At 45.5% G+C, this 26924-nt stretch overlaps 1 protein-coding gene across 1 annotated transcript in view; it reads right to left on the reverse strand.

The window, feature by feature from the left end:
• Positions 1–1834: 1834 nt before the first annotated feature.
• LOC106592751 (uncharacterized) overlaps positions 1835–26924 on the reverse strand; it is a 108038-nt gene continuing 82948 nt past the window's right edge. Inside the window, exons 4-8 of the mRNA XM_045705959.2 lie at positions 24782–24884; positions 16759–16878; positions 16479–16626; positions 2807–2979; positions 1835–2074 (exon numbers count right to left, since the gene is read on the reverse strand). Of these exons, the coding sequence (XP_045561915.2) occupies positions 1955–2074; positions 2807–2979; positions 16479–16626; positions 16759–16878; positions 24782–24884 (664 nt within the window). The 3' untranslated portion in view covers positions 1835–1954. The remainder of the gene's footprint in view (positions 2075–2806; positions 2980–16478; positions 16627–16758; positions 16879–24781; positions 24885–26924) is intronic.

Consider the following 26924-nt stretch of genomic DNA (forward strand, 5'->3'; position numbering starts at 1 on the left):
CCACTGATTCTGATAGAGCAGGGTGTCAATCCACTGATTCGGATAGAGCAGGGTGTCAATCCACTGATTCTGATAGAGCAGGGTGTCAATCTACTGATTCTGATAGAGCAGGGGTGTTAAACCCTAAACCTCAACTAAATATTTTAATAAATCATGTGGAAATTGAGCAAGTTGAGGTGACTAAACTCATTCTGACACACCTGGTCTTCAATGAGGTCCGGAATTTGTAATTTCCGATGCTCCCTGAATGTGTAGCTTCCATGTCGGTGATTGGATCCCCTCGCAGACTATATGCTCATCACCCTGGTGTTACAGAGTGCTATGAGTTACATTGGATTTTGTTCTAGTGTCATTGTACCAACCGAACAGACCAAACAGACATGTCATCTCTGTATTCCTGGTGCAGTAATAGTCTCTGAAAACAGTTAAATACCGTCACCAGACTAAACCTGAAGAAGCGACCACAGAACGCCCTATTAAAGCTAGAGACCTATTAATTCTATGGCTGTGCAGACAAAAAGATGGACAGAGAGAGAAAGAGAAAGAGTTTAGCTGAAGCAGACATCAGTAGCCCAGAGGCAGTAGATTCTCCTGCTAGATATAGAGCTATAGCTAGCCACAGCTGTGTCGTGGTGCGTGCCTCTGTCATAGAAGGTCACCTTGCTATTGGAACTGTCTGTGTGCGTGTTTGTGAGTTTGTGAGTGTGTGTGTGTGTGTGTGCGTGTGTGTGTGTGTGTGTGTGTGTGTGTGTGTGTGTGTGTGAGGTGTTGTGACTCGACTAGATGACCCCTAGACTGTAACATTCCACTCACTGTGTGGTCGACGCAAATAATGTATGAAAAGAACAGCCTTAGAATCACATATAATGGAGTCCGGTGTAGCAGTAACACTCAGGACTTATAATGGAGTCTGATGTAGCAGTAACACTCAGGACTTACAATGGAGTCTGTTGCAGCAGTAACACTCAGGACTTATAATGGTTAGGAACAGTAAACACGGGATTAGAACTCCATAGATCCTATAGACTCCCAGAGACTCCCAGAGTCTTCCCGAGACTCCCAGAGTCTTTCCGAGACTCCCAGAGACTCCCAGAGTCTTTCCGAGACTCCCAGAGACTCCCAGATTCTTCCCGAGATTCCCAGAGACTCCCAGAGTCTTTCCGAGACTCCCAGAGTCTTCCCGAGAAGGCTTTGAGAAAGGGATTCAGGGGGTGATGGTGGAGGGAACGAGGGAGGGAAGGAGGGAGACCCAATGTCCATGGCTTTGAGAGGGTTACATGGGAGGGAGGGATGGAGAGAGGGAGAGGAGGAGAGAAGGCAATACCAACCCGATGTTCCTCTTATGTCCATGGCTTTGAGATGGTTATACAGATGCTGTATCTTAATTTGAGCCAGTTTGCTACAGCAGGAAAATAATATGAATTAATTGTGTTGTTTATTATTAATAAAATAAAAATTAGGGTTTGACACATATTCTACACAAAGCCTTTTTAAACCTCAAATACACTACAAGTTTTAAAATACCCTGTATTGCAGGAAAGTTCTCCTGATCACATCTGCAACGGAGTGATCAAATTAAGATCCTGCATCTGTAGGAGAGGGAGGGAAGGAGGGAGAGAAGGGGAGGATTCTAAACCGATCTTCCTCCTATGTCCATGGCTTTGAGAGGGTTATAGGGGAAGGAGGGAAGGAGAGAAGACTAACCTGATGTTCCTCCTATGTCCATGGCTTTGAGAGGGTTATAGGGGAGGGAGGGAAGGAGGGAAGGAGGGAAGGAGAGAAGACTAACCTGATGTTCCTCCTATAGCCATGGCTTTGAGAGGGTTATAGGGGAGGGAGGGAAGGAGGGAAGGAGGGAAGGAGAGAAGACTAACCTGATGTTCCTCCTATAGCCATGGCTTTGAGAGGGTTATAGGGGAGGGAGGGAAGGAGGGAAGGAGGGAAGGAGAGAAGACTAACCTGATGTTCCTCCTATATCCATGGCTTTGAGATTGCGTGCTTTGATGATGTTCACAGTGATGGTGTTGGCTGTTGGGTTATAGCACAGAGACACCAGCAGGTCCCCTCGCCTCCCCTGGGGAACACACAGACAGACAGACAGACAGACAGACAGACAGACAGACAGACAGACAGACAGACAGACAGACAGACAGACAGACAGACAGACAGACAGACAGACAGACAGACAGACAGACAGACAGACAGACACGACAGACAGACAGACAGACAGACAGACAGACAGACAGACAGACAGGCAGTTAGTCACCCCTTGATCTGAGCCTATATTCACAAAGCATCTTAGTGTAGGGAGTACTAACCTAGGAACAGTTTCACATTTTGAAGATCATAATGACTTACAACCTGGATATGTTGAATGGAGAGAGACTGTCCAGACTTACAACCTGGATATGTTGAATGGAGAGAGACTGTCCAGTCTTACAACCTGGATATGTTGAATGGAGAGAGACTGTCCAGTCTTACAACCTGGATATGTTGAATGGAGAGAGACTGTCCAGACTTACAACCTGGATATGTTGAATGGAGAGAGACTGTCCAGTCTTACAACCTGGATTTGTTGAATGGAGAGAGACTGTCCAGTCTTACAACCTGGATATGTTGAATGGAGAGAGACTGTCCAGTCTTACAACCTGGATTTGTTGAATGGAGAGAGACTGTCCAGTCTTACAACCTGGATATGTTGAATGGAGAGAGACTGTCCAGTCTTACAACCTGGATATGTTGAATGGAGAGAGACTGTCCAGTCTTACAACCTGGATTTTGGGAAAGTTGACCGAACCCTACTTACCGCTCCGTCCATGCAGGGTTTGAGCTCCTTCCAGAAGGTCTGCATGTGTCCCAAGTCACTGAGCTTGTTGAGAGGGATGGACACCTCGCCGATGGGGTCGTTACGACTGAATCTGTCAAAGTCCAACACCTGGAGGTACAGAGTCCTCTCCCTCACCTTCTCATACGGGAAACCTGGGTGGGAGGGAGAGGGGGGGACAGGCAGACACAGAGAGAAGGAGAAACAGCGACAGTGAGAGATATGGATAGAAAACCGTTGTGTGAAAACAGTCACACTTGGGAAAGAGGTATTTTGAGCTCAATAGGACTTCCTGGTTAAATAAAAGACTGAAATATACCCTCAACAAGAACCTGAGCAAATCAAATCAAATTGTATTGGTCATGTACACAGTTAGCAGGTGTTATGGGGGATGCAGCAAAATGCTTATGTTACTAGTTTCTATCAATCGATGCAGTAAATGGCAAACAAGCACGCAATAATCAAAAATTATAAACTTATAAAAAAAATGTTGCACAGCAGTAGATATATTAACAGTATTTAAACATTATTAAAGTGACCAGTGTTCAATGACTATGTACATAGGGCAGCAGTCTCCAAGGTGCAGGGTAGAGTACCGTGTGGTAGCAGGCTAGTAACAGTAACTAAGGTGCAGGGTAGAGTACCGGGTGGTAGCAGGCTAGTAACAGTAACTAAGGTGCAGGGTAGAGTACCGGGTGGTAGCTGGCTAGTAACAGTCTCCAAGGTGCAGGGTAGAGTACCGGGTGGTAGCCGGCTAGTAACAGTAACTAAGGTGCAGGGTAGAGTACCGGGTGGTAGCAGGCTAGTAACAGTAACTAAGGTGCCGGGTAGAGTACCGGGTCGTAGCCGGCTAGTAACAGTAACTAAGGTGCAGGGTAGAGTACCGGGTCGTAGCCGGCTAGTAACAGTAACTAAGGTGCAGGGTAGAGTACCGGGTCGTAGCCGGCTAGTAACAGTAACTAAGGTGCAGGGTAGAGTACAGGGTCGTAGCCGACTAGTAACAGTAACTAAGGTGCAGGGTAGAGTACAGGGTCGTAGCCGGCTAGTAACAGTAACTAAGGTGCAGGGTAGAGTACCGGGTCGTAGCCGGCTAGTAACAGTAACTAAGGTGCAGGGTAGAGTACCGGGTCGTAGCCGGCTAGTAACAGTAACTAAGGTGCAGGGTAGAGTACCAGGTCGTAGCCGGCTAGTAACAGTAACTAAGGTGCAGGGTAGAGTACCGGGTCGTAGCCGGCTAGTAACAGTAACTAAGGTGCAGGGTAGAGTACCGGGTGGTAGCAGGCTAGTAACAGTAACTAAGGTGCAGGGTAGAGTACCGGGTGGTAGCAGGCTAGTAACAGTAACTAAGGTGCAGGGTAGAGTACCGGGTCGTAGCCGGCTAGTAACAGTAACTAAGGTGCAGGGTAGAGTGCCAGGTGGTAGAGTACCGGGTCGTAGCCGGCTAGTAACAGTAACTAAGGTGCAGGGTAGAGTGTGCCAGGTCGTAGCCGGCTAGTAACAGTGACTAAGGTGCAGGATAGAGTACCGGGTGGTAGCCGGCTAGTAACAGTAACTAAGGTGCAGGATAGAGTACCGGGTGGTAGCCGGCTAGTAACAGTGGGCGTGTCCCAACACCCATACTTCCGTCTTAAAGGCCGTTGAGCAAAACGTTTAATAGTATGCAACATTTTAAAAATCGAGTATATTTGAAATGCCCGGATGTTATTACTTTTCATTTTAGTCTAACTTGATAAATATTTTATTTTTCTTGAACTGCACTGTTGGTTAAGGGCTTGTAAGTAAGCATTTCACGGTAAAGTCTACACTTTTTGTATTCGGCGCATCTGACAAATACATTTTGATTTGATTTGATTTGACAACAGCTGATCAATTAGACATGGGGATGTGCTACCGAAGTCAACAAAAAGTGGGGAAACAACGCAATCACGCATGAAGCATTCTCAGTATGCGAAAATGTAATGTTTAATACTATGCAACATTTTAAAATTGATTATGGTTTAAATGCCAAGATGTTATACTCATTTCGGGTCTTCATCTAGTCAAATTTGAGTTCTCTTCGAGTAGCCAACAACAAAACTAGGCTACTATGTCGTTTTTGTTCTCCTTAAAAAGTAAAAAAAATTACTTTTTTTATCGCAGGCTACATCTTTCAAAACAAAAATACTTTTATTTTTATTTTATGCAAAGCATATTTCTGTTTTCTCACTGAAAAATGTTTATTGTTCTCTTGGCCTTTGTCAGAGCTTTTAAACTACACTGAACCAAAATATAAACGCAACATGTGAAGTGGTGGTCCCATGTTTCATGAGTTTAAATAAAAGATACCAGAAATGTTCCATACAAACAAAAAGCTTATTTCGCTCAAATCTTGTGCACATATTTGTTTATATCCCTGTTAATGAGTATGCAATTGGCATGCTGACTGCAGGAATGTCCACCAGAGCTGTTGCCAGATAATTTAATGTTAATTTCTCGACCATAAACCACCTACAACGTCGTTTTAGAGAATTTGGCAGCACATCATACTGGCCTCACAACTGTAGACCACGTGCAACCTTGCCAGCCCAGGACCTCCACATCTGGCTTCTTCACCTGCAGGAACGTCTGAGACCAGCCACCCGGACAGCTGATGAAACCGTACGTTTGAACAACCGAAGAATTTCTGCACAAACTGTCAGAAACTGTCTTCTTAGAGAAGCTGATCTGCATAGTCAACGTCCTCACCAGGGTCGTGATCTGACTGCAGTTCGGCGTCGTAACTGACGTCAGTTGGCAAATGCTCACCTTCGATGGCCAATGGCACGCTGGAGAAGTGTGCTCTTCACGGATGAATCCCTGTTTCAACTGTACCGGGCAGATGGCAGTTGATGGCGTCGTATGGGGGCGTCGTGTGGGTGAACGGTTTGCCCCATGGTGGTGGTGGGGTTACGGTATGGGCAGGCATAAGCTACGTACAAAGAACACAATTGCATTTTATCGATGCAAATTTGAATGCACAGAGATACCGTGACGAGATCCTGAGGCCCATTGTCGTGTCATTCACCCGCCGCCATCACCTCATGTTTCAGCATGATAATGCACGGCCCCATGTCACAAGGATCTGTACACAATTCCTGGAAGCTGAAAATGTCTCAGTTCTTCCATGGCCTGCATACTCATCAGATATTTCACCCATTGAGCATGTTTGGGATGCTCTGGATCGACGTGTAGGACAGCGTGTTCCAGTTCCCGCCAATATCCAGAAACTTCGCCCAGCCATTGAAGAGGAGTGGGACAACATTCCACAGGCCACAATCAACAGCCTGATCAACTCTATGCGAAGGAGATGTGTTGCACTGCATGAGGCAAATGGTGGTCAAACCAGACGCTGACTGGTTTTCCGATCCTCACCCCTACCTTTTTTTTTTAAAGGTATCTGTGATCAACAGATGCATATCTGTATTCCCAGTGATGTGAAATCCATAGATTAGGGACTAAGGAATTTATTTCATTTGACTGATTTCCTGAAATGAACTGTAACTCAGTAAAATATTTTAAATTGTTGCGTTTTATATTTTTGTTCAGTGTAAATACTAAACCATCTTTTGATTTGAGACGAGGCTGCGTTATTGACGTCATGTTAATCAGGTCTTTTGATTTCTGAATGTGTCGGCACCGGAGACTCAGGACGTGGTCAGGTCTTTTGATTTGAACATATGGATTGGTTTAGTTTTGCAGGTTAGGCTACCTATCTAATTATTTTAATTTATGGATCAAGCCTTAGCAGTCATTCTGATCTCCATTCCCAATGATGCTTTACTTTATTATGTTGCTGTCCAGCGGTTCTGCAATAGTCTTTTGATTGGAACAATTGTGTACAAGGCTATTTAATTTCATTTATATATCTTATGTTACAGAACTTTGGTTTTCACTAATAACTATGTTGAAATCACAGGCACCTGGTGGCACCTTAATTGGGGAGGACGGGCTCATAGTAATGGCTGTAACGTAATTAATGGAATGGTATCGAGTACATCAAACACATGGTTTCCATGGTTTCCATGTGTTTGATACCATTCCATGAACTCCATTCCAGCCATTATTATGAGCCGTTCTCCCATCAGCAACCTCCTGTAGTTAAACTAACTCGCCCTCCAAATACACCTCTGCTGTTTTCAATCAAGATCTCAGCGATCACTGCCTCATTGCCGGCATCCGTAATGGGTCTGCGACCAAACGACCACCCCTCATCACTGTCAAACGCTCCCTAAAACACTTCTGCGAGCAGGCCTTTCTAATCGACCTGGCCGGGGTATCCTGGAATGACATTGACCTCATCCCGTCATTAAATGATGTCTGGCTATTCTTTAAAAGTGCCTTCCTCACCATCTTAAATAAGCATGCCCCGCTCAAAACATTTAGAACTAGGAATAGATATAGTCCTTGGTTCACTCCAGACCTGTCTGCCCTTGACCAGCACAAAAACATCCTGTGGCGTTCTGCATTAGCATCGAATAGCCCCCGTGATATGCAACTTTTCAGGGAAGTTAGGAACCAATATACACAGACAGTTAGGAAAGCTAAGGCTAGCTTTTTCAAACAGAAATTTGCATTCTGTAGTACTAACTCAAAAAAGTTCTGGGACACTGTAAAGTCCATGGAGAATAAGAGCACCTCCTCCCAGCTGCCCACTGCTCTGAGGATAGGAAACACTGTTACATCCACTATAATTGAGAATTTGTTACATTTGTTAAACACTGTTAAATCCACTATAATTGAGAATTTCAATAAGCATTTCTCTACGGCTGGCCATGTTTTCCACCTGGCTACCCCTACCCCGGTCAACTGCCCGGCACCCTCCACAGCAACCTGATAAAAGCCCTTCACCCAAATCCAGATAGCTGATGTTCTGAAAGAGCTGCAAAATCTGGACCCATACAAATCAGCCGGGCTTGACAAACTGGACCCTCTCTTTCTAAAATGATCTGCCAAAATTGTTGCAACCCCTATTACTAGCCGGTTCAACCTCTCTTTCGTATCGTCTGAGATTCACAAAGATTGGAAAGCTGCCGCGGTCATCCCGCTCCTCAAAGGGGGTGACACTCTAGACCCAAACTGCTACAGACCTATATCTATCCTACCCTGTCATTCTAAGGTCTTCGATAGCCAAGTTAACAAACAGATTACCGACCATTTCGAATCCCACCGTACCTTCTCCGCTATGTAATATGGTTTCAGAGCTGGTCATGGGTGCACCTCAGCCTCACCTCAAGGTCCTAAACAACATCATAACCGCCATCGATAAGAGACATTACTGTGCAGCCGTATTCATCGACCTGGCCAAGGCTTTCGACTCTGTCAATCACCACATTCTTATTGGCAGACTCGACAGCCTTGGTTTCTCAAATGATTGCCTCGCCTGGTTTACCAACTACTTCTCTGATAGAGTTCAGTGTGTCAAATCGGAGGACCTGTTGTCCGGACCTCTGGCAGTCTCTATGGGTGTGCCACAGGGTTCAATTCTCGGGCCGACCCTCTTCTCTGTATACATCAATGATGTTGCTATTGCTGCTGGTGATTCTCTGATCCACCTCTACGCAGACAACACCATTCTGTATACTTCTGGCCCCTTTTTGGACACTGTGTTAACTAACCTCCCGACGAGCTTCAATGCCATACAACTCTCCTCCGTGGCCTCCAACTGCTCTTAAACGCAAGTAAAACTAAATGCATGCTATTCAATCGATCACTGCCCGCACCTGCTCGCCCGTCCAGCATCACTACTCTGGACGGCTCTGACTTAGAATATGTGGACAACTACAAATACCTGGGGGTCTGGTTAGACTATAAATTCTCCTTCCACTCACATTAAGCATCTCCAATCCAAAATTAAATCTAGAATCAGCATCCTACATCGCAACAAAGCATCCTTCACTCATGCTGCCAAACATACGCTCGTAAAACTGACCATCCTACCGATCCTCGACTTCGGTGATGTCATCTATAAAATAGCCTCCAACACTCTACTCAACAAACTGGATGCAGTCTATCACAGTGCCATCCGTTTTGTCACCAAAGCCCCATACACTACCCACCATTGCGACCTGTACGTTCTCGTTGGTTGGCCCTCGCTTCATAATCGTCGCCAAACCCACTGGCTACAAGGTTATCTACAAGTCTGCTAGGTAAAGCCCCGCCTTATCTCAGCTCACTGGTCACCATAGCAGCACCCACTCGTGGCACGCGCTCCAGCAGGTATATCTCACTGGTCACCCCCAAAGCCAATTCCTCCTTTGGTCGTCTTTCCTTCCAGTTCTTTGCTGCCAATGACTGGAACGAACTGCAAAAATCTTTGAAGCTGGAGACGCATATCTCCCTCACTAGCTTTAAGCACCAGCTGTCAGAGCAGCTCACAGATCACTGCACCTGTACATAGCCCATCTGTAAACAGCCCGTCTATCTACCTACCTCATCCCCACACTGTATTTATTTATTTATCTTGCTCCTTTGCACCCCAGTATCTCAACTTGCACATTCATCTTCTGCACATCTACCATTCCAGTGTTTAATTGCTATATTGTAATTATTTCGCCACCATGGCCTATTTATTGCCTTAACTTACCTTATTTGCACTCACTGTATATATACTTTTTGTTTTCTTTTGTTCTACTGTATTATTGACTGTATGTTTTGTTTATTCCATGTGTAACTCTGTGTTGTTGTATGTGTCGAATTGCTTTGCTTTATCTTGGCCAGACTACCTGGTTAACTTCTCTAGAGTAGGGGGCAGTATTTTGACGTCCAGATGAAAAGTGTTTCCGTAGTAAACTGCCTGCTACCCAGACCCAGAATGTAGGATATGCATATTAGGATATGCATATTATTAAACTCTGAAGTTTCTAAAACTGTTTGAATGATGTCTGTGAGTATAACAGAACTCATATGGCAGGCAAAACCTGGAAATCTGAGGCATGTAGTTTTTTCAAGTGATTGCCTATCTAACACACAGTGACTTAGGGTTAATTTTGCACTTCCCAAGGCTTCCACTAGATGTCAACAGGCTTTAGAAAGTTGTTTGAGGCTTCTATGGTGAACAGAGAGCGAACAAAGGAAGTTGGAAGTTGTTGACTCAGGAAAGGACATGAGTTCATTGGCGCGCATTCACGTGAGAGGTAGCTGTGTTCCATTACATTTTTCAAGACATTGGAATGTAGTGGGTCTAGGGTGTCGGGTAAGGTAGAGGTGATATGGTCCTTAACGAGCGTCTCAAAGCACTTCATGATGACAGAAGTGAGTGCTACGGGGTGATAGTCATTTAGTTCAGTTACCTTCACTTTCTTGGATGCAGGAATGATGGTGGACATCTTGAAGCAAGTGGAAACAACAGACTGGGATAGGGAAAGATTAAGTATGTCCATAAACATTCCAGCCTGATGGTCTACTCATGCTCAGACGACAGTGCTTGGGATGCCATTCTGGGCTGGCAGCCTTGCAAGGGTTAACACTCGTAAATGTCTTACTCACATTGGCCACGGAGATCGGGAGTATACAGTCCTTAGTAACGGCGGATGCCTACGCCGGCAGCTCAGTGTTGTTTTCCTCGAAGCTGGCAAAGAAGGTGTTTAGCTTGTCCGGGAGCAAGGCATCAGTGTCCGCGAGGTGGCTGGCTTTCCTTTATAACTCGTGATTGTCTGGAGTCCCTGCCCACATACATCTTGTGTTTGAGCTGTTGAGTTGCAACTCCACTTTGTCTCTGTACTGATGTATTGCTTCTTTGATTGCCTTACGGAGGTCATAGATGGTCTGTTTGCACACATCCATGTTCAAAGTCATCTTGCCGTCGTTAAATGTGGTGGTTTGCGCGTTCAGTTTTGCATGAATGCTGCCATCTATCCAGAGTTTTTAGGTTTGGATAAATTCTAATCATCAAAGTAGGAAGAACATCCTCTATGCCCTTCCTGATGAACTCAGTCCTTACCAACCACAGGAGCTTCCTGCTTAAGTTTCTGCCTATAGGCTGGGAGGAGCAGGATGGAGGCATGGTCAGATTTCCCGAAGGGGGAGGGCCTTGTAGCCATGCTACCTATCTCCTACCCATCTCCCCCTGATTTGGTCCTGCCGTACATACCTACACGTACGCTACGGTCACAAGACGCAGGCCTCCTTACTGTCCCTAGAATTTCTAAGCAAACAGCTGGTGGCAGGGCTTTCTCCTACAGAGCTCAATTTTTATGGAATGGTCTGCCTATTCATGTGAGAGAGGCAGACTCAGTCTCGACCTTTAAGTCCTTACTGAAGACTCATCTCTCCAGTAGGTCCTATGATTGAGTTTAGTCTGGGCCAGGGGTGCGAAGGTGAACGGCAAGGTACTAGAGCGATGAACCGCCCTTGCTGCCTCTGCCTGGTCGGCTCCTCTCTCTCCATTGGGATTCTCTGCCTCTGACCCTATTACGGGGGCTGAGTCACTGGCTTACTAGTGTTCTTCCATGCCGTCCCTAGGAGGGGTGCATCACTTGAGTGGGTTGAGTCACTGACGTGATCTTCCTGTCCAGTTTTGCGCCCCCCTCGGGCTCGTGCCGTGGCGGAGATCTTTGTGGGCTATACTCAGCCTTGTCTCAGGGTAGTAAGTTGGTGGTCTGTTGATGTCCCTCTAGTGGTGTGGGGGCTGTGCTTTGGCAAAGTGGGTGTGGTTATATCCTGCCTGGTTGGCCCTGTCCGGGGGTATCGTCGGACGGGGCCATCTTGAAGAACAACAACAATCTGGCCTTAATGGGCATGTACTCTTATAATCACAGCACAGCCAAAAGAGGACTGGCCACCCCTCAGAGCCTGGTTCCTCTCTAGGTTTCTTCCTAGGTTCCTGCCTTTCTAGGGAGTTTTTCCAAGCCACCGTGCTTCTAAATCTGCATTGTTTTCTGTTTTCTTTTGGGAGCACTTATCTGTTTTTCTTTATTAAAGCCCCCAGCTACAATATATGCAGCCTCAAGATATGCAGTTTCCAGTTTGAACAGGTGCCTTTTGGCAAACTCCAAGCGGGATGTCATGTGCATTTTACTGGGGAGTGGCTTCCGTCTGGCCACTCTAAAATAAAGGCCTGATTGGTGTGCTGCAGAGATGATTGTCCTTCTGGAAGGTTCTCCCATCTCCACAGAGGAACTCTGGAGCTCTGTCAGATTGTCCCGTGTAGTTCTTTGAGAGCTGTCACAGTGTCTGCTTGTGAGGGAGTGAATATAACCAAAGAAAATTATCCCGGGAGGTAATGCGGTTGGAATTCAATGGTATTCCAGACGGGGAATATGCTACCACTATCAAACCCTGAGTACTCATGTACTCAGTGCCTTCGGGAAGTATTCATACCCTTTGACTTTTTCCACATTTTGTTACGTTACAGCCTTATTCTAAAATTGATTAAATAATTTTTTTCTCTCATCAATCGACACACAATACCCCATAATGACAAAGCGAAACCAGGTTTGTCGACATTTTTGCACATTTATTATATATAAAAAGTATTAATAAAAGTATTAGTAAAATAAAAAACTAAAATACTTAATTTACATAAGTATTCAGACCCTTTGCTATGAGACTCGAAATTGAGCTCAGGTGCATCCTGTTTCCATTGATCATCCTTGAGATGTTTCTACAACTTGATTCGAGTCCACCTGTGGTAAATTCAATTGATTGGGCATGATTTGGAAAGGCACACACCTCTCTATATAAGGTCCCACAGTTGACAGTGCACGTCAGAGCAAAAACCAAGCCATGACGTCGAAGGAATTGTCTATAGAGCTCAGAGACAGGATTGTGTCGAGGCACAGATCTGGGGAAGGGTAGCAAAACATTTCTGCAGCATTGAAGGTCCCTAAGTACACATTGGCCTCCATCATTCTTAAATGGAAGAAGTTTGGAACCACCAAGACTCTTCCTAGAGCTGGCTGCCTGGCCAAACTGAGCAATGGGGGAGAAGGGCATTGGTCAAGGAGGTGACCAAGAACCCGATGGTCAATCTGACAGAGCTCCAGAGTTCCTCTGTGGAGATGGGAGAACCTTCCAGAAGGACAATCATCTCTGCAGCACACCAATCAGGCCTTTATTTTAGAGTGGCCAGACGGAAGCCACTCCCCAGTAAAATGCACATGACATCCCGCTTGGAGTTTGCCAAAAGGCACCTAAAGGACTCTCAGACCATGAGAAACAAGGTTCTCTGGTCTGATGAAACCAAGATTGAACCCTTTGGCCTGAATGCCTAGCGTCACATCTGGAGGAAACCTGGCACCATCCCTACGGTGAAGCATGGTGGTGGCAGCATCATGCTGTGGGGATGTTTTTCAGTGGCAGGGACTGGGAGACTAGTCAGGAACGAGGGAAAGAGGAACAGAGCAAAGTAAAGAGAGATCCTTGATGAAATTCTGCTCCAGAGCACTCAGGACCTCAGACTGGGGCGAAGGTTCACCTTCCAACAGGACAACAACCCTAACCACACAGCCAAGACAACACAGGAGTGGCTTCGGGGACAAGTCTCTGAATGTCCTTGAGTGGCCCAGCCAGAGTCCAGACTTGATACCTTACATAATATTTCCCATAAAGTTATTAGCCTACCTCCTCTTTCTCTCTCTATAGTTGCTTCTTTCCTTCCTCGCTTTTAACAGTTAAATGAAATAACTTTTGTTTTCCTTATCTTCTTCATTCTAATGACATCCTTGAATAATATACAACTAAAATTAGATGCAGAAGACTTTCACTTCTCTTCACGAAGATTGAAAGGTTATGAGTCTGAATCAATAACTGCTATAGTCTACCACCATCTGAATGGTTATGGGTCTGAATTAATAACTGTTATAGTCTACCACCATCTGAATGGTTATGGGTCTGAATTAATAACTGTTATAGTCTACCACCATCTGAATGGTTATGGGTCTGAATGGTTATGGGTCTGAATGGTTATGGGTCTGAATTAATAACTGTTATAGTCTACCACCATCTGAATGGTTATGGGTCTGAATTAATAACTGCTATAGCCTACCACCATCTGAATGGTTATGGGTCTGAATTAATAACTGCTATAGTCTACCACTATCTGAATGGTTATTGGTCTGAATTAATAACTGCTATAGTCTACCACCATCTGAATGGTTATGGGTCTGAATTAATAACTGCTATAGTCTACCACCATCTGAATGGTTATGGGTCTGAATTAATAACTGTTATAGTCTACCACCATCTGAATGGTTATGGGTCTGAATGGTTATGGGTCTGAATTAATAACTGCTGTAGTCTACCACCATCTGAATGGTTATGGGTCTGAATTAATAACTGCTATAGTCTACCACTATCTGAATGGTTATTGGTCTGAATTAATAACTGCTATAGTCTACCACCATCTGAATGGTTATGGGTCTGAATTAATAACTGCTATTGTCTACCACCATCTGAATGGTTATGGGTCTGAATTAATAACTGCTATAGTCTACCACAATCTGAATGGTTATGGGTCTGAATTAATAACTGCTATAGTCTACCACCATCTGAATGGTTATGGGTCTGAATTAATAACTGCTATAGTCTACCACCATCTGAATGGTTATGGGTCTGAATTAATAACTGCTATAGTCTACCACCATCTGAATGGTTATGGGTCTGAATTAATAACTGCTATAGTCTACCACCATCTGAATGGTTATGGGTCTGAATTAATAACTGCTATAGTCTACCACCATCTGAATGGTTATGGGTCTGAATGGTTATGGGTCTGAATTAATAACTGTTATAGTCTACCACCATCTGAATGGTTATGGGTCTGAATTAATAACTGTTATAGTCTACCACCATCTGAATGGTTATGGGTCTGAATCAATAACCTCTATAGCCTACCGCCATTTCACGTTCGCTCTTCTTTCAAAATATATATATTTTTTGGGGCTGCTGTATTTGAACAAACAAGAGCTTGTGTTCCTCTTCAAATAGTCTATTGGTATAAGAAATGCAAAAAAAAAATGATGTCCAGGATGCTATTCTAGTCTATCTTTTCCTGCATGGGACTCCAAGAGCTAAGGAGCGTTTTCTAAGGAGAGAGGCAGCGGAGCACAGGTGCTTGTGTATTGCGCAAGAGACAGAGGCTATAAATTAGTGGCTTATTATACATAACCCATCATTAATTATCTAAATATAAGGCTAATACTGCATTGAATGTATTACCTGAAAGAGGTAGGCTAGGACATCTATATATAGGCCTATATATCAATCTAGAACAGCATTATCTATTTTGGATGCAATTTGAATGGAGTTGACGGAGAGAGAGAGAGAGAGAAAGACTGCGAGAGAGTGCTCACGCATGCACTGATTTAAATCAAAGATATTCTAGTGATAGGCTGAATTCAAACTGCCACCGCAATTAAAACAATTATAATCTTTACAATTAAAAAACAAGGCGACCCCTGAAAGCCAGATGGAGATGGGTAAATTAGACACGTATTCAGTATTTATATTACTGTAGCATAGGCTATGCTGCCGCAAATTCACAAGAAAAAAAGTTACCATGATGAGATGACAGGTCTACATGCGTTGTGAACTACTCTCCAATCTGAGATGGGCCGTCTGTCCCCACCCTGAGATGGGCTGTCTGTCCCCACCCTAAGATGGGCCGTCTGTCCCGACCCTGAGATGGGCTGCCTGTCCCCACCCTGAGATGGGCTGTCTGTCCCCCACCCTGAGATGAGCTGCCTGTCCCCACCCTGAGATGGGCTGCCTGTCCCCACCCTGAGATGGGCTGTCTGTCCCCACCCTGAGACGGGCTGCCTGTCCCTACCCTGAGCGTTGAGGATTCATCATGCAGAGGCCGTAGAGCAGCCAGATTTAGACATCTCATATCATTTAACAGTTCCATTTCACGCCATGCTGTTCATATGAATAATTTATTATAATTTACCAGTTCTCGCAGTTATTTATCCTGGGAAAAGGGAGTGGTTTTGAATGGCGGTTCCTGCCATTCAACCCTAATGGGCAGTCCAAACAAAGGATCCAGGTCCGGGAAGTCGAACTTCTGGTTGAATTTCAGGTGAGTGACCACCAATCTAATATCCAAAAGTTATTTTCGACTGTAGGTAATAGTCTTAGAAACATTCTGAGCAAATAATGTAAGAAATAACACACAAGGAGATAGAAAGAGGGTGACCTTGTGTAAGGTACCGTAACACAGGTATGAGAAGAGCATTTACCGTAATACAGGTATGAGAAGAGCATGCTACTGTAATACAGGCAGGAGGAGATCATTATACCGTAATACAGGTATGAGAGGAGCATTATAATGTAATACAGGTATGATAAGAGCATGATACCGTAATACAGGTATGAGAAGAGCATTCTAACATAATACAGGTATGAGATGAGCATTCTACCGTAACACAGGTATGATAAGAGCATGATACCATAATACAGGTATGAGACGAGCATGCTACTGTAATACAGGTATGAGAAGATCATTATACCGTAATACAGGTATGAGAAGAGCATTCTAACGTAATACAGGTATGAGAAGAGCCATCTACCGTAACACAGGTATGATAAGAGCATGATACCCTAATACAGGTATGAGAAGAGCACTGTACCGTAATACACGAATGAGAAGATCACTGTACCATAATACAGGTATGAGAAGAGCATTAGAATCCCCACGTACCCTCGAACAGGAAGGTCTCGTTCCAGTGAGGGTTGAGGTTCTTCCTCTTCACCTTGGTCTCCAGCTTGTGCTTCTTGTCCGGCAGCAGGTAGAGCTTGACGAAGGGGTCAGAGGTCCCAGAGAAGTCCTTGGCAGGGAGCTCCTGGCCCTTCATAATAACAACAATATATGTCAATTAGCAGTCGCTACTTAAAATAATGCGTACGTACAATTTCGTAGACGTTGTCTTCAGGGGGAATTAAAACCCACAATTCTGGCTTTGTAACCGTGTCACTGATACCTTGAGAATCTTGACAGTCAGGGTGGAGTCCTGGAAGCTGTAGCCAACCGAGAACTGGATCCGCCCCAGCTTCTCACTGATAGGACCTTCACCGTCATCATCCTCTGAGCCCGGGGACAGCTGGGGCGGTTGGGGGGGGGGGGCAGACGAAGACAAACAGAAGCTCAGGATGAAACTCTATACACACGCAGACACACGCACACGGAAACAACACACACACATGCAATCCTTTCACGCACACAGCTCTTTGTTAACTACAGACAGTGGGAGTGGAGGTGGTGGGGTGCTAGCCGGGTTTTGGGGCGTCTCGTTTTATCATGGTGGGATGGCGTGTGGCAGCTGGCTGGGGGCAACTGAGAGAGATGTTTTATCATGGTGGCTAGCTGGGGGCCGCTGAGAGAGATGTTTTATCATGGTGGCTGGTTGGGGGTCTGCTGAGAGAGATGTTTTATCATGGTGGCTGGCTGGGGGTCTGCTGAGAGAGATGTTTTATCATGGTGGCTGGCTGGGGGCCGCTGAGAGAGATGTTTTATCATGGTGGCTGGCTGGGGGCCGCTGAGAGAGATGTTTTATCATGGTGGCTGGTTGGGGGTCTGCTGAGAGAGATGTTTTATCATGGTGGCTGGCTGGGGGTCTGCTGAGAGAGATGTTTTATCATGGTGGCTGGCTGGGGGCCGCTGAGAGAGATGTTTTATCATGGTCGCTGGTTGGGGTCCACTGAGAGAGATGTTTTATCATGGTGGCTGGCTGGGGGGCCCGCTGAGAGAGATGTTTTATCATGGTGGCTGGCTGGGGGGTCTGCTGAGAGAGATGTTTTATCATGGTGGCTGGCTGGGGGCCGCTGAGAGAGATGTTTTATCATGGTGGCTGGCTGGGGGGCCCACTGAGAGAGATGTTTTATCATGGTGGCTGGCTGGGGGGTCAGGCTTCAGACAGACGAGCAGGCTTCAGACAGACGAGCCATTCTCTCTCTCTCCGTGTCTCTCTCTCCCTCTCTCTGTGTCTCCCTCTCTCTCCCCCTCTCTCTCTCTCTCTCCCCCTCTCTCTGTGTCTCTCTCTCTCTCTGTCTCTCTTTCTCTGTGTCTCTCTCTCTGTGTCTCTCTGTGTCTCTCTCTGTCTGTCTCTCTCTCTCTCTCTCTTGAAGTGCATGCTGGGAGTTTTTGTGAGTTTGAGTGTTTGATGTGAAGGGCTCTGTCCTAACATTTTTCTTGATTCTGTCCTTGGTCTTCTCTTCCAATTTGTTTTGTTCTATGGTGGAGGGTTATTACACTATTTGTTTTAGCAGTATCCACAGTTTTTTTTCCAAAGTTAGGGTGGAAGAGACGCTGTCATTACGACATGGATTCAGGTGTGTTCCTGAGAATGGAGTTAAGGTGGAGGAGGTTCTGCTCGCGGTCGGTGAACAGGTAAGAGCTGTGGTTGTGTTCATGAAAAGAGCAAATTTGGTTGGTAGGCTAATTGCTAGTGGAATGTTTGTAAGGGATGTGTTGGTGGCAGTTTCACCTCTCTCTACCCCTTCGACAAGAGTGGTTGTTGCAAATTTGCCTCCGTTTATTACGGATGATCAAATCGGGAAAGAGCTGAGTCATTTTGGTAAGTTTGCTAGCGGTTTTCGTGTACTGTCGGCAGGTCCTCAGGCACATGCCGTTAAGCACGTTGTTTCGTTCCGGAGGAAAGTGTTCATGTTTCTGAATAACAATGAGCAACAGCTAAATGTGCATTTTAAAGTGAGGCATGGGTAGATGAGGTAGATGAGGCTGGGCCTATTCATGCTATAGATGGTGGTGTAGATGGGGATGGGCCTAGTCATGCCATAGATGGTCAGGTTATGAAGGGTGGTGTAGATGAGGCTGGGTCTAGTCAGGTTATGCTAGTGGATGAGGAGAGTATAGTGGGGAAGCGTAAGAGACTAGGGGGGAGGAGGAGGGTGTCACTTTGAAATCAGACACTGTGGCTGGATTAACAAGAAGTGTATCTTTAAAATGGTGTATAATACTTGTATGTTTGAGGAATTTTAATTATGAGATTTCTGTTGTTTTGAATTTGGCACCCTGCAATTTCACTGGCTGTTGACGCTAGCGTCCCACATATCCCAGAGAGGTTAACAACATGGGTTTTATCTTTATAAATGTGTGTGCACCTAACACAGGGAGAGAGAGGGGGGTTCTATTTGGGAGTCTTAGACAGGAACTCTCACAGGTAGCGTCTGAGGAGATGCTGGTGGTCGGCGGGGACTGGAACTGTACAATGGATTTAACAAAAGACAGAAAGGGGGAAGAGCCTCATTCAGGGCCAGTGGGAGTGTTAAGGGGCATCATTAATCAGTTTGACCTAGCGGATGTTTGGAGAACTTAACATCACAACACAGTATACATGGGTGAAGGTTTTTGGGGCTAGGGTGAGTGCAGCCCGACTTGATTGTTTTTACATGTCCAGGAATCAGCGCAATAGGTTGGGCGCTACCATTCTCCCGTGGGGTTTTACATGTCCAGGAATCAGAGCAATAGGTTGGGCGCTACCATTCTCCCGATGGGGTTTTCAGATCGCCACATAACCATGGCTCGGCTGTCTATTTCACGAGGTCCTCGGCAGGCATCCTACTGGAAGTTTAATGTAAAGCTCTTACAAGATGCTACTTTTTGCTCAGGTTTCCAGACTTTTTGGGAAAGGTGGGGGCAGCGAAGAGAGGAGTATGAGTCTCTGAGTCAATGGTGGGATGTGGGGAAAGTCCAAATTCGGCCTTTCTGTCAACAATATACAGCTCTCTCATCCTCAGAGGCTAGGAGAGTAGTGGGGGAACTAGAGCGATGTATTAGTGAGATGGAGGTAGAGATGGTGGGGCAAGGCAATGTAGTCCTCCAGGCTAATTTAGCTGAATTACGTAGGGACCTGGGCAGTTTTTTCCAGGTTAAAGCAAATGGAGCACATGTAAGAGCTAGGTACTCCATGCTCAAGGAGATGGATGCTCCCAGCTCCTTCTTCTTTGGTTTGGAAAGACAGAGCGGTGAAGCCAAGGGTATACATTGTCTACGGCTGTATGATGGGCAGGTGACCTCTGTGGTGGGAGAGATGTGGGAGTGAACTGTGGAGTTTTATACTGAGTTGTATAGGGCAGAACTGTGTGATCCTATGTGTGCTCAGGTCTTGTTCACAGGACTCCCTAAGCTCTCTCTCTGGCACATAGGGATGAAATGGACCTGTTGTCCCATGAACTGGCAGAGGCCTTAACCCAGATGTCCCCCGGTCATGCACCAGGGGTCAATGGACTCCCTGTGGAGTTTTATAAAAAATTCTGTGAAATAATTGGACTGGACTTCTTTTGCGTGTTGAGTGAATGCATCGGGGTAGGAGAGTTGCCCTCAGGCGGCTCTGACTCTCCTGCCCAACAAAGGGGACTTGTGTGAACTTAAGAACTGGAGGCCTGTGGCATTGCTCTGTGCAGACTACAAGATATTTGCCAAGGTTCTCTCTAACAGACTGAAGTCCCATCTGGACTCGATAGTACATAAGGACCAAACATATTGTGTACCGAAACGCTCAATCACGGACAACTTGTTCTTAATCAGGGACATGTTGGACTTGTCGAGAGTTTCTAATGTGAACTTTGGACTTTAGATCAAGTGAAGGCTTTTGATAGAGTGGACCATGAGTACCTTTTTAATGTGATGTCTGTGTTTGGGGAAAGGTTTTTGACCTGTGTGAAGATGTTATATGCTGGGGCATCATTTACGGTCAAGGTGGGAGGGAGACTCAGTAGGCCAGTCTGGGTGAGACGGGGCAATAGACAAGGATGCCCTCTATCAGGGCAGTTATATACACTTGCCATTGAACCTTTTTTGGGGCCTGCTACGCAGGAAACTGCAGGGAGTGTGCTGGACAGGCATGGGTGTGGTGACAGGCATAGCAGTGTCAGCATATGCAGATGATGTTTCTGTGATGGTCAGGAATGGGCAGGATATGCAGGCACTAGAGACCAGTCTGAAGGTGTATGAGGGAGTTTCGTCAGCTAAGGGTAAACTGGAGCAAGAACAAAGCTCTGTTATGTGGGGCATGGGGGGATAGGGCCCCCTCTGCTTCCAGGGGGTTTGGTGTGGGGTTGTGAAGGGCTTAAAATGTTGGGGGTGTACCTGGGCTCGGAGAGGTGGGTCAGAAAGAACTGGGAGGGGCTGTCACAGGCAGTGGTGTCAAGACGGGCAAGGTGGAGGTGGCTCCTGTCCCACATGTCATATAGAGGGAGAGTGCTGATAATCAACAACCTGGTGGTATCTTCCCTGTGGCATAAACTGCATAAACTGCAACCAGCATGCGCGTTGCTGAGGAGAGCTGGCGGATTAGGGTTGGACCGGCAGCTGTTCCTCATGAAGCTGGAGAGGCTGAGTACAGCAGGTCTCTCAAAACTTTTACTCTGCAATGCTGAGGGCCTGGCAGCTACAAAGGCCCACACGAGAAGGGAGTGTGGAGCCTGGGCTGTGGGTGTGGGAGGAGCCTATCTTACACAACCCAGCCATCCCTTTGAGATCGGTTCAGTCGGCCACCCTGCAGAGGCAACTGATGGCAGCAGGTTTACTAAGGCTGGGTGACCTGCGACTGCTGGGAGAGGAGGGGTGGAAAACCCCGGAAGTCCTGGCACAACAAACAGGAATAACGTCTCTTAGGCTGCTGGAGAGATTCCTGGAGGAGGTCCAGGAGGCACTGTCTGAGCCATAAGGGGGCTGTTTGAGCGGCCAAAGGGGAACGGTCCAACAATGTTCCCGCCACTGCAAGTGACGGCAGAGACTGGGGACTGGCAAGGGGGTCTGGAGGACTTGTTAGATTTTAACCCTCCGAGCCTGGGGGAGTTTGAAGGGGTGGCAGATAAAGCCCTCTACAACCTCTGCATTAAGGTGAGGAACATTAGGAGCCTAACTGTCACGACTTCCGCCGAAGTCGGTCCCTCTCCTTGTTCGGGCGGTGTTCGGCGGTCGACGTCACCGACGTTCTAGCCATCGCTGATCCTTTTTTCATTTTCCATTGGTTTTGTCTTGTCTTCCTTCACACCTGGTTCCAATCTCATCAATTACATGTAGTGTATTTAACCCTCTGTTTCCCCTCATGTCCTTGTCGGTGATTGTTTGATTGTATGTTATGTGCAGTTATGTTCTGGTGTGCGACGGGTTTTGTACCCACTTTTATTATTTTTGTATATTTTGGTTTTCGGAGTTTTGTGAGCACTTATTATTTTTTATTTTTTTTACCTTTATTAAACGACTCCGTTTATACCAAGTTCATTCTCCTGCGATATGGTGTGTTGGGAGGCTGTCTGTATAGCTGGGGAAGATGTTTCAGGAGATATGGTGTGTTGGGGGGCTGTCTGTATAGCTGGGGAAGATGTTTCAGGAGATATGGTGTGTTGGGGGGGCTGTCTGTATAGCTGGGGAAGATGTGTTGGATATACGGTTGTAGAAGTGGTGAGGTTTTGGTTATTGTGATGTGTGGTGATGTTTTGTATCGTGGGGTACATGTACTGCAGTACAGGATATATTTTGGTGTTATATTTTATTAAGGGGGAGGTGGTGATGTTTTAATGAAATAAGACAAAAAGTCTCTCTCTCTCTCTGTATCTCTCTCTCTCTCTCTGTCTCTGTGCGTTTCTCTCTCTCTCTCTCTGTCTCTCTCTGCCTCTCTCTCTGTCTCTCTGTGTCTCTCTCTCAATTCAATTCAAGGGGCTTTATTGGCATGGGAAACACATGTTAACATTGCCAAAGCAAGTGAAGTAGATAATATACAAAAGTGAAATAAACAATAAAAATTAACACTTAACATTACACATACAGAAGTTTCAAAAGAATAAAGACATTACAAATGTCATATTATGTATATATATACAGTGTTGTAACGATGTACAAATGGTTAAAGTACACAAGGGAAAATAAATAAGCATAAATATGGGTTGTATTTACAGTGGTGTTTGTTCTTCACTGGTTGACCTTTTCTTGTGGCAACAGGTCATAAATCTTGCTGCTGTGATGGCACACTGTGGTATTTCACCCAGTAGACATGGGAGTTTATCAAAATCGGGTTTGTTTTCGAATTCTTTGTGGGTTTGAGTGATCTATGGGAAATATGTGTCTCTAATATGGTCATACATTTGGCAGGAGGTTAGGAAGTGCAGCTCAGTTTCCACCTCATTTTGTGGGCAGTGTGCACATAGCCTGTCTTCTCTTGAGAACCATGTCTGCCTACGGCGGCCTTTCTCAATAGCAAGGCTATGCTCACTGAGTCTGTACATAGTCAAAGCTTTCCTTAAGTTTGGGTCAGTCACAGTGGTCAGGTATTCTGCCAAATAGCATTCTAGTTTGCTCTGTTTTTTGGTTAATTCTTTCCAATGTGTGTGTCTCTCTCTCTCTCTGTCTCTCTCTCTGTCCCCCTCTCTCTTGTTCTCTCTCTCTCTCTCTCTCTCTCTCTCTAATCTCATTCTCCCCCAGTCCCCCTATGTTTTTATATAGTCTCATACCTCTTAGCTGGAATTAGAATTTAGGGAATTAAAATTCTCTTAACCTTTCTCTCTCTCTCCTTTATCACAGCTGATATGCTATTTGATAGCAACATCAGCGCACAGACAGAGAGAAAGAGAGAGAGAGAAAGATTGTGTAAGGGCAAGGAGAGGATGAGCAGAAAGTCAGGTTGATCTCCTGCACTTGCTGCTGTCATTATCCCTGCACTGTATTCTCACTGTCCCTCTCTCCCCTCTCTCTCTTTCTTTCTTCTCTCTTCTCTCTCTTCTTTCTTTCTTTCTCTTCTTTCTTTCTTTCTTTCTTCTCTTCTTTCTCCCCTCTAACTTTTCTCTCTCTCTCTCACCCCGTCTCTCCTACCCCGTCTCTCTCACCCCGTCTTTCTCTCTCTCTCCCACCCCGTCTCTCTCTCTCTCTCGCTCACCCCGTCTCTCTCTCTCTCTCGCTCACCCCGTCTCTCTCTCTCTCTCGCTCACCCCGTCTCTCTCTCTCTCTCTCTCTCTCTCTCTGTGTGTGTGTGTTTCAGAGAACAAGAGAGATGTAGATATAACAGAGAGAGAGAGAGAACAGCAGCAGGTCATCAGCCTCTTATCCAGAGGCTCCATATCTGTGTTCCAAATGGCGCCCCAGTTCCTTGATACTGCACTATAGGCCCTGGTCAAAAGTAGTGTACTATATAGAGAATAGGGTGCCATTTGGGATACAGACTTGGTTCTAAAACCCTACTCTTAGTCTAATCAGGCAGGTAGCCTAGTGGTTAGAGCTTTGGGCCAGTAACTGAAAAGGTTGCTAGATCAAATCCCCTGAGCTGACAAGGTAAAAATCTGTCATTCTGCCCCTGAACAAGGCAGTTAACTCACTGTTCCTAGGCCGTCATTGAAAATAAGAATTTGTTCTTAACTGACTTGCCTAAATAAAAAACCATGGTAATGGGAGCAGCATGTTTATGCAAACCAACCGTTTAACCACGGTGTTACACACCTGATGGACCAATCAAAGGGTTTGACCAGGATTAAGAAACACTGTTTTAGGCTAGTGATAGGTGGGTTTCGTATTTTGAGACCACATATTGTGTACTGTACACCTATCCAGTCCTCTCAGATCTAGCCAAGTTCCCAGGGGGTAGAGGGTTGGCACTAGGGGATGAATAAGGATTTGTGGTTGATTGTGGGTGTAGGGTAGGAGGAGGAATAGGAGGAGGAGTAATAGGAGGAGGAGGAGGAATAGGAGGAGGAGGAGGAATAGGAGGAGGAGAAGGAGGTATAGGAGGAGGAGGAGGAATAGGAGGAGGAGGAATAGGAGGAGGAGGAATAGGAGGAGGAATAGGAGGAATAGGAGGAGGAGTAATAGGAGGAGGAGGAATAGGAGGAGGAATAGGAGGAGGAATAGGAGGCGGAGGAATAGGAGGAGGAATAGGAGGAGAGGAGGAGGAGGAATAGGAGGAGATGAGGAGGAGCAATAGGAGGAGGAGGAGGTGAATGAATAGGAGGGAGAGAGAGATGGATAAGGGAGGGAGGAACGATATGTCGTACCATAACCATGTCTCCGGTGAGTGAGTTGGCCAGATCGGTGACTGAGGAGTGTCCGTCGGGGGGATGGCCCTTGGGACTGTTGCCTGGCTTGTTGCACACGCCCCTGTAGAGAGAGAGGACAGGGTGACCATGGGGCTGACTCCAGACTCCACAGAGAGAGAGAGAGAGAAGGGTCGGAACGGGACAAGGTGACTTCCAAAACACGCAGGCCCAGGGTGTGCTAATTTGATATATTTGATGTTAGAGCCCTGTCTCATTTTAAGATTTTTACTGAGTCTGGAGTACACAACCAACATATATCCCTTAGTATAGAAGTTAGTTAGCCTACCTCCTACAAGGATATCCATGCAAATGAGTTTAATGGTAAAACATGATGTTATACGACTGGAACGCGAGCCCCTATCAGACATTATTATCTAGATGTACCAGGACCTAAACAAACAACATGTTGACAGAAAAGCCCCCTAGTCCTCAATACATGTATAGTGACATAGACAGACACGTATAGTGACATAGACAGACATGTATAGTGACATAGACAGACACGTATAGTGACATAGACAGACACGTATAGTGACATAGACAGACACGTATAGTGACATAGACAGACACGTATAGTGACATAGACAGACACGTATAGTGACATAGACAGACACGTATAGTGACATAGACAGACACGTATAGTGACATAGACAGACACGTATAGTGACATAGACATACACGTATAGTGACATACATATGTATAGTGACATAGACAGACACGTATAGTGACATAGACAGACACGGATAGTGACATAGACAGACACGTATAGTGACATAGACAGACACGTATAGTGACATAGACAGACACGTATAGTGACATAGACAGACACATATAGTGACATAGACAGACACGTATAGTGACATAGACAGACACGTATAGTGACATAGACAGACACGTATAGTGACATAGACAGACACGTATAGTGACATAGACAGACACGTATAGTGACATAGACAGACATGTATAGTGACATACACATGTATAGTGACATACACATGTATAGTGACATAGACAGACATGTATAGTGACATAGACAGACACGTATAGTGACATAGACAGACATGTATAGTGACATAGACAGACATGTATAGTGACATAGACAGACACATATAGTGACATAGACAGACACGTATAGTGACATAGACAGACACATATAGTGACATAGACAGACATGTATAGTGACATAGACAGACACATATAGTGACATAGACAGACATGTATAGTGACAGAAAGACATCTATAGTGACATGTATACTATAGATAGACATGTAAATTGACTTGCAGAGGACCTGATGACATTTCGCAGTACGTGTGTGTCTGTGTATTGGTGGGCAAAACCAACGGCAAAACCAAAAGAGCCAGTGTATCCAAAGTGTAAAGTTTACACTTGTAGCACACTGTAAAGTTGACACGCTGTAAACTACCATTGAGACAGTTAAAGCTGGACTTCTGCTGTACGTCGAGACAGTTATTGAAGTAGATTAGTGTGGGGGCCAGTTGTGCAAAACCACAATATCATCATAACATTTCCAAACAAAGCCAGAAAAAGAAACATAAAAACATTTCCAACAAACTTATAAGACAAGATAGGAGAGTGGGAGAGAGAAAGAAGGACATAATGAATGAGAGAGAGAGAGAGAGAGAGAGAGAGAGGAGGGGCCAGTGAGAGGGCCCCGTTTATGCAATGTTAGACTGACTGGTCAAGACTGGTCAAGACTGGTCAAGGCACATTGAGAGGTAAGGCAACGATACACTGTTAGGCAACGAAATGAAGTGAAAGAGAGAGAGATAGAGAGAGAGGAAATGTGGATAGAGAGCAGCAGACACACATACACGTTAGAGGCTGCAGAGAAGACATACGGAGGAACGAAGAAAGAAAGAACGAAAGAAAAAAAGAACCAACCACAGAAGAAGTATAAAAGCTGAGTTAAACATGAATCTGTATTAGAGAGAACAGGTAACGTTAAATAGCATGAACAAAGTGAGGTTAAAGGTTACAGAACGTTCCGGGACGAAAACCAAGAGTGACATATTAACAAAACAGCAGCACATTGGGAGAAAAACTGAGCTGCAAGAAAGAAATGAGAAATGAGAGAGAGA

Source organism: Salmo salar, chromosome 23 (assembly GCF_965601325.2).
Source record: "Salmo salar chromosome 23, fSalSal1, whole genome shotgun sequence".
NCBI classification, from domain to species: Eukaryota; Metazoa; Chordata; class Actinopteri; order Salmoniformes; family Salmonidae; genus Salmo; species Salmo salar.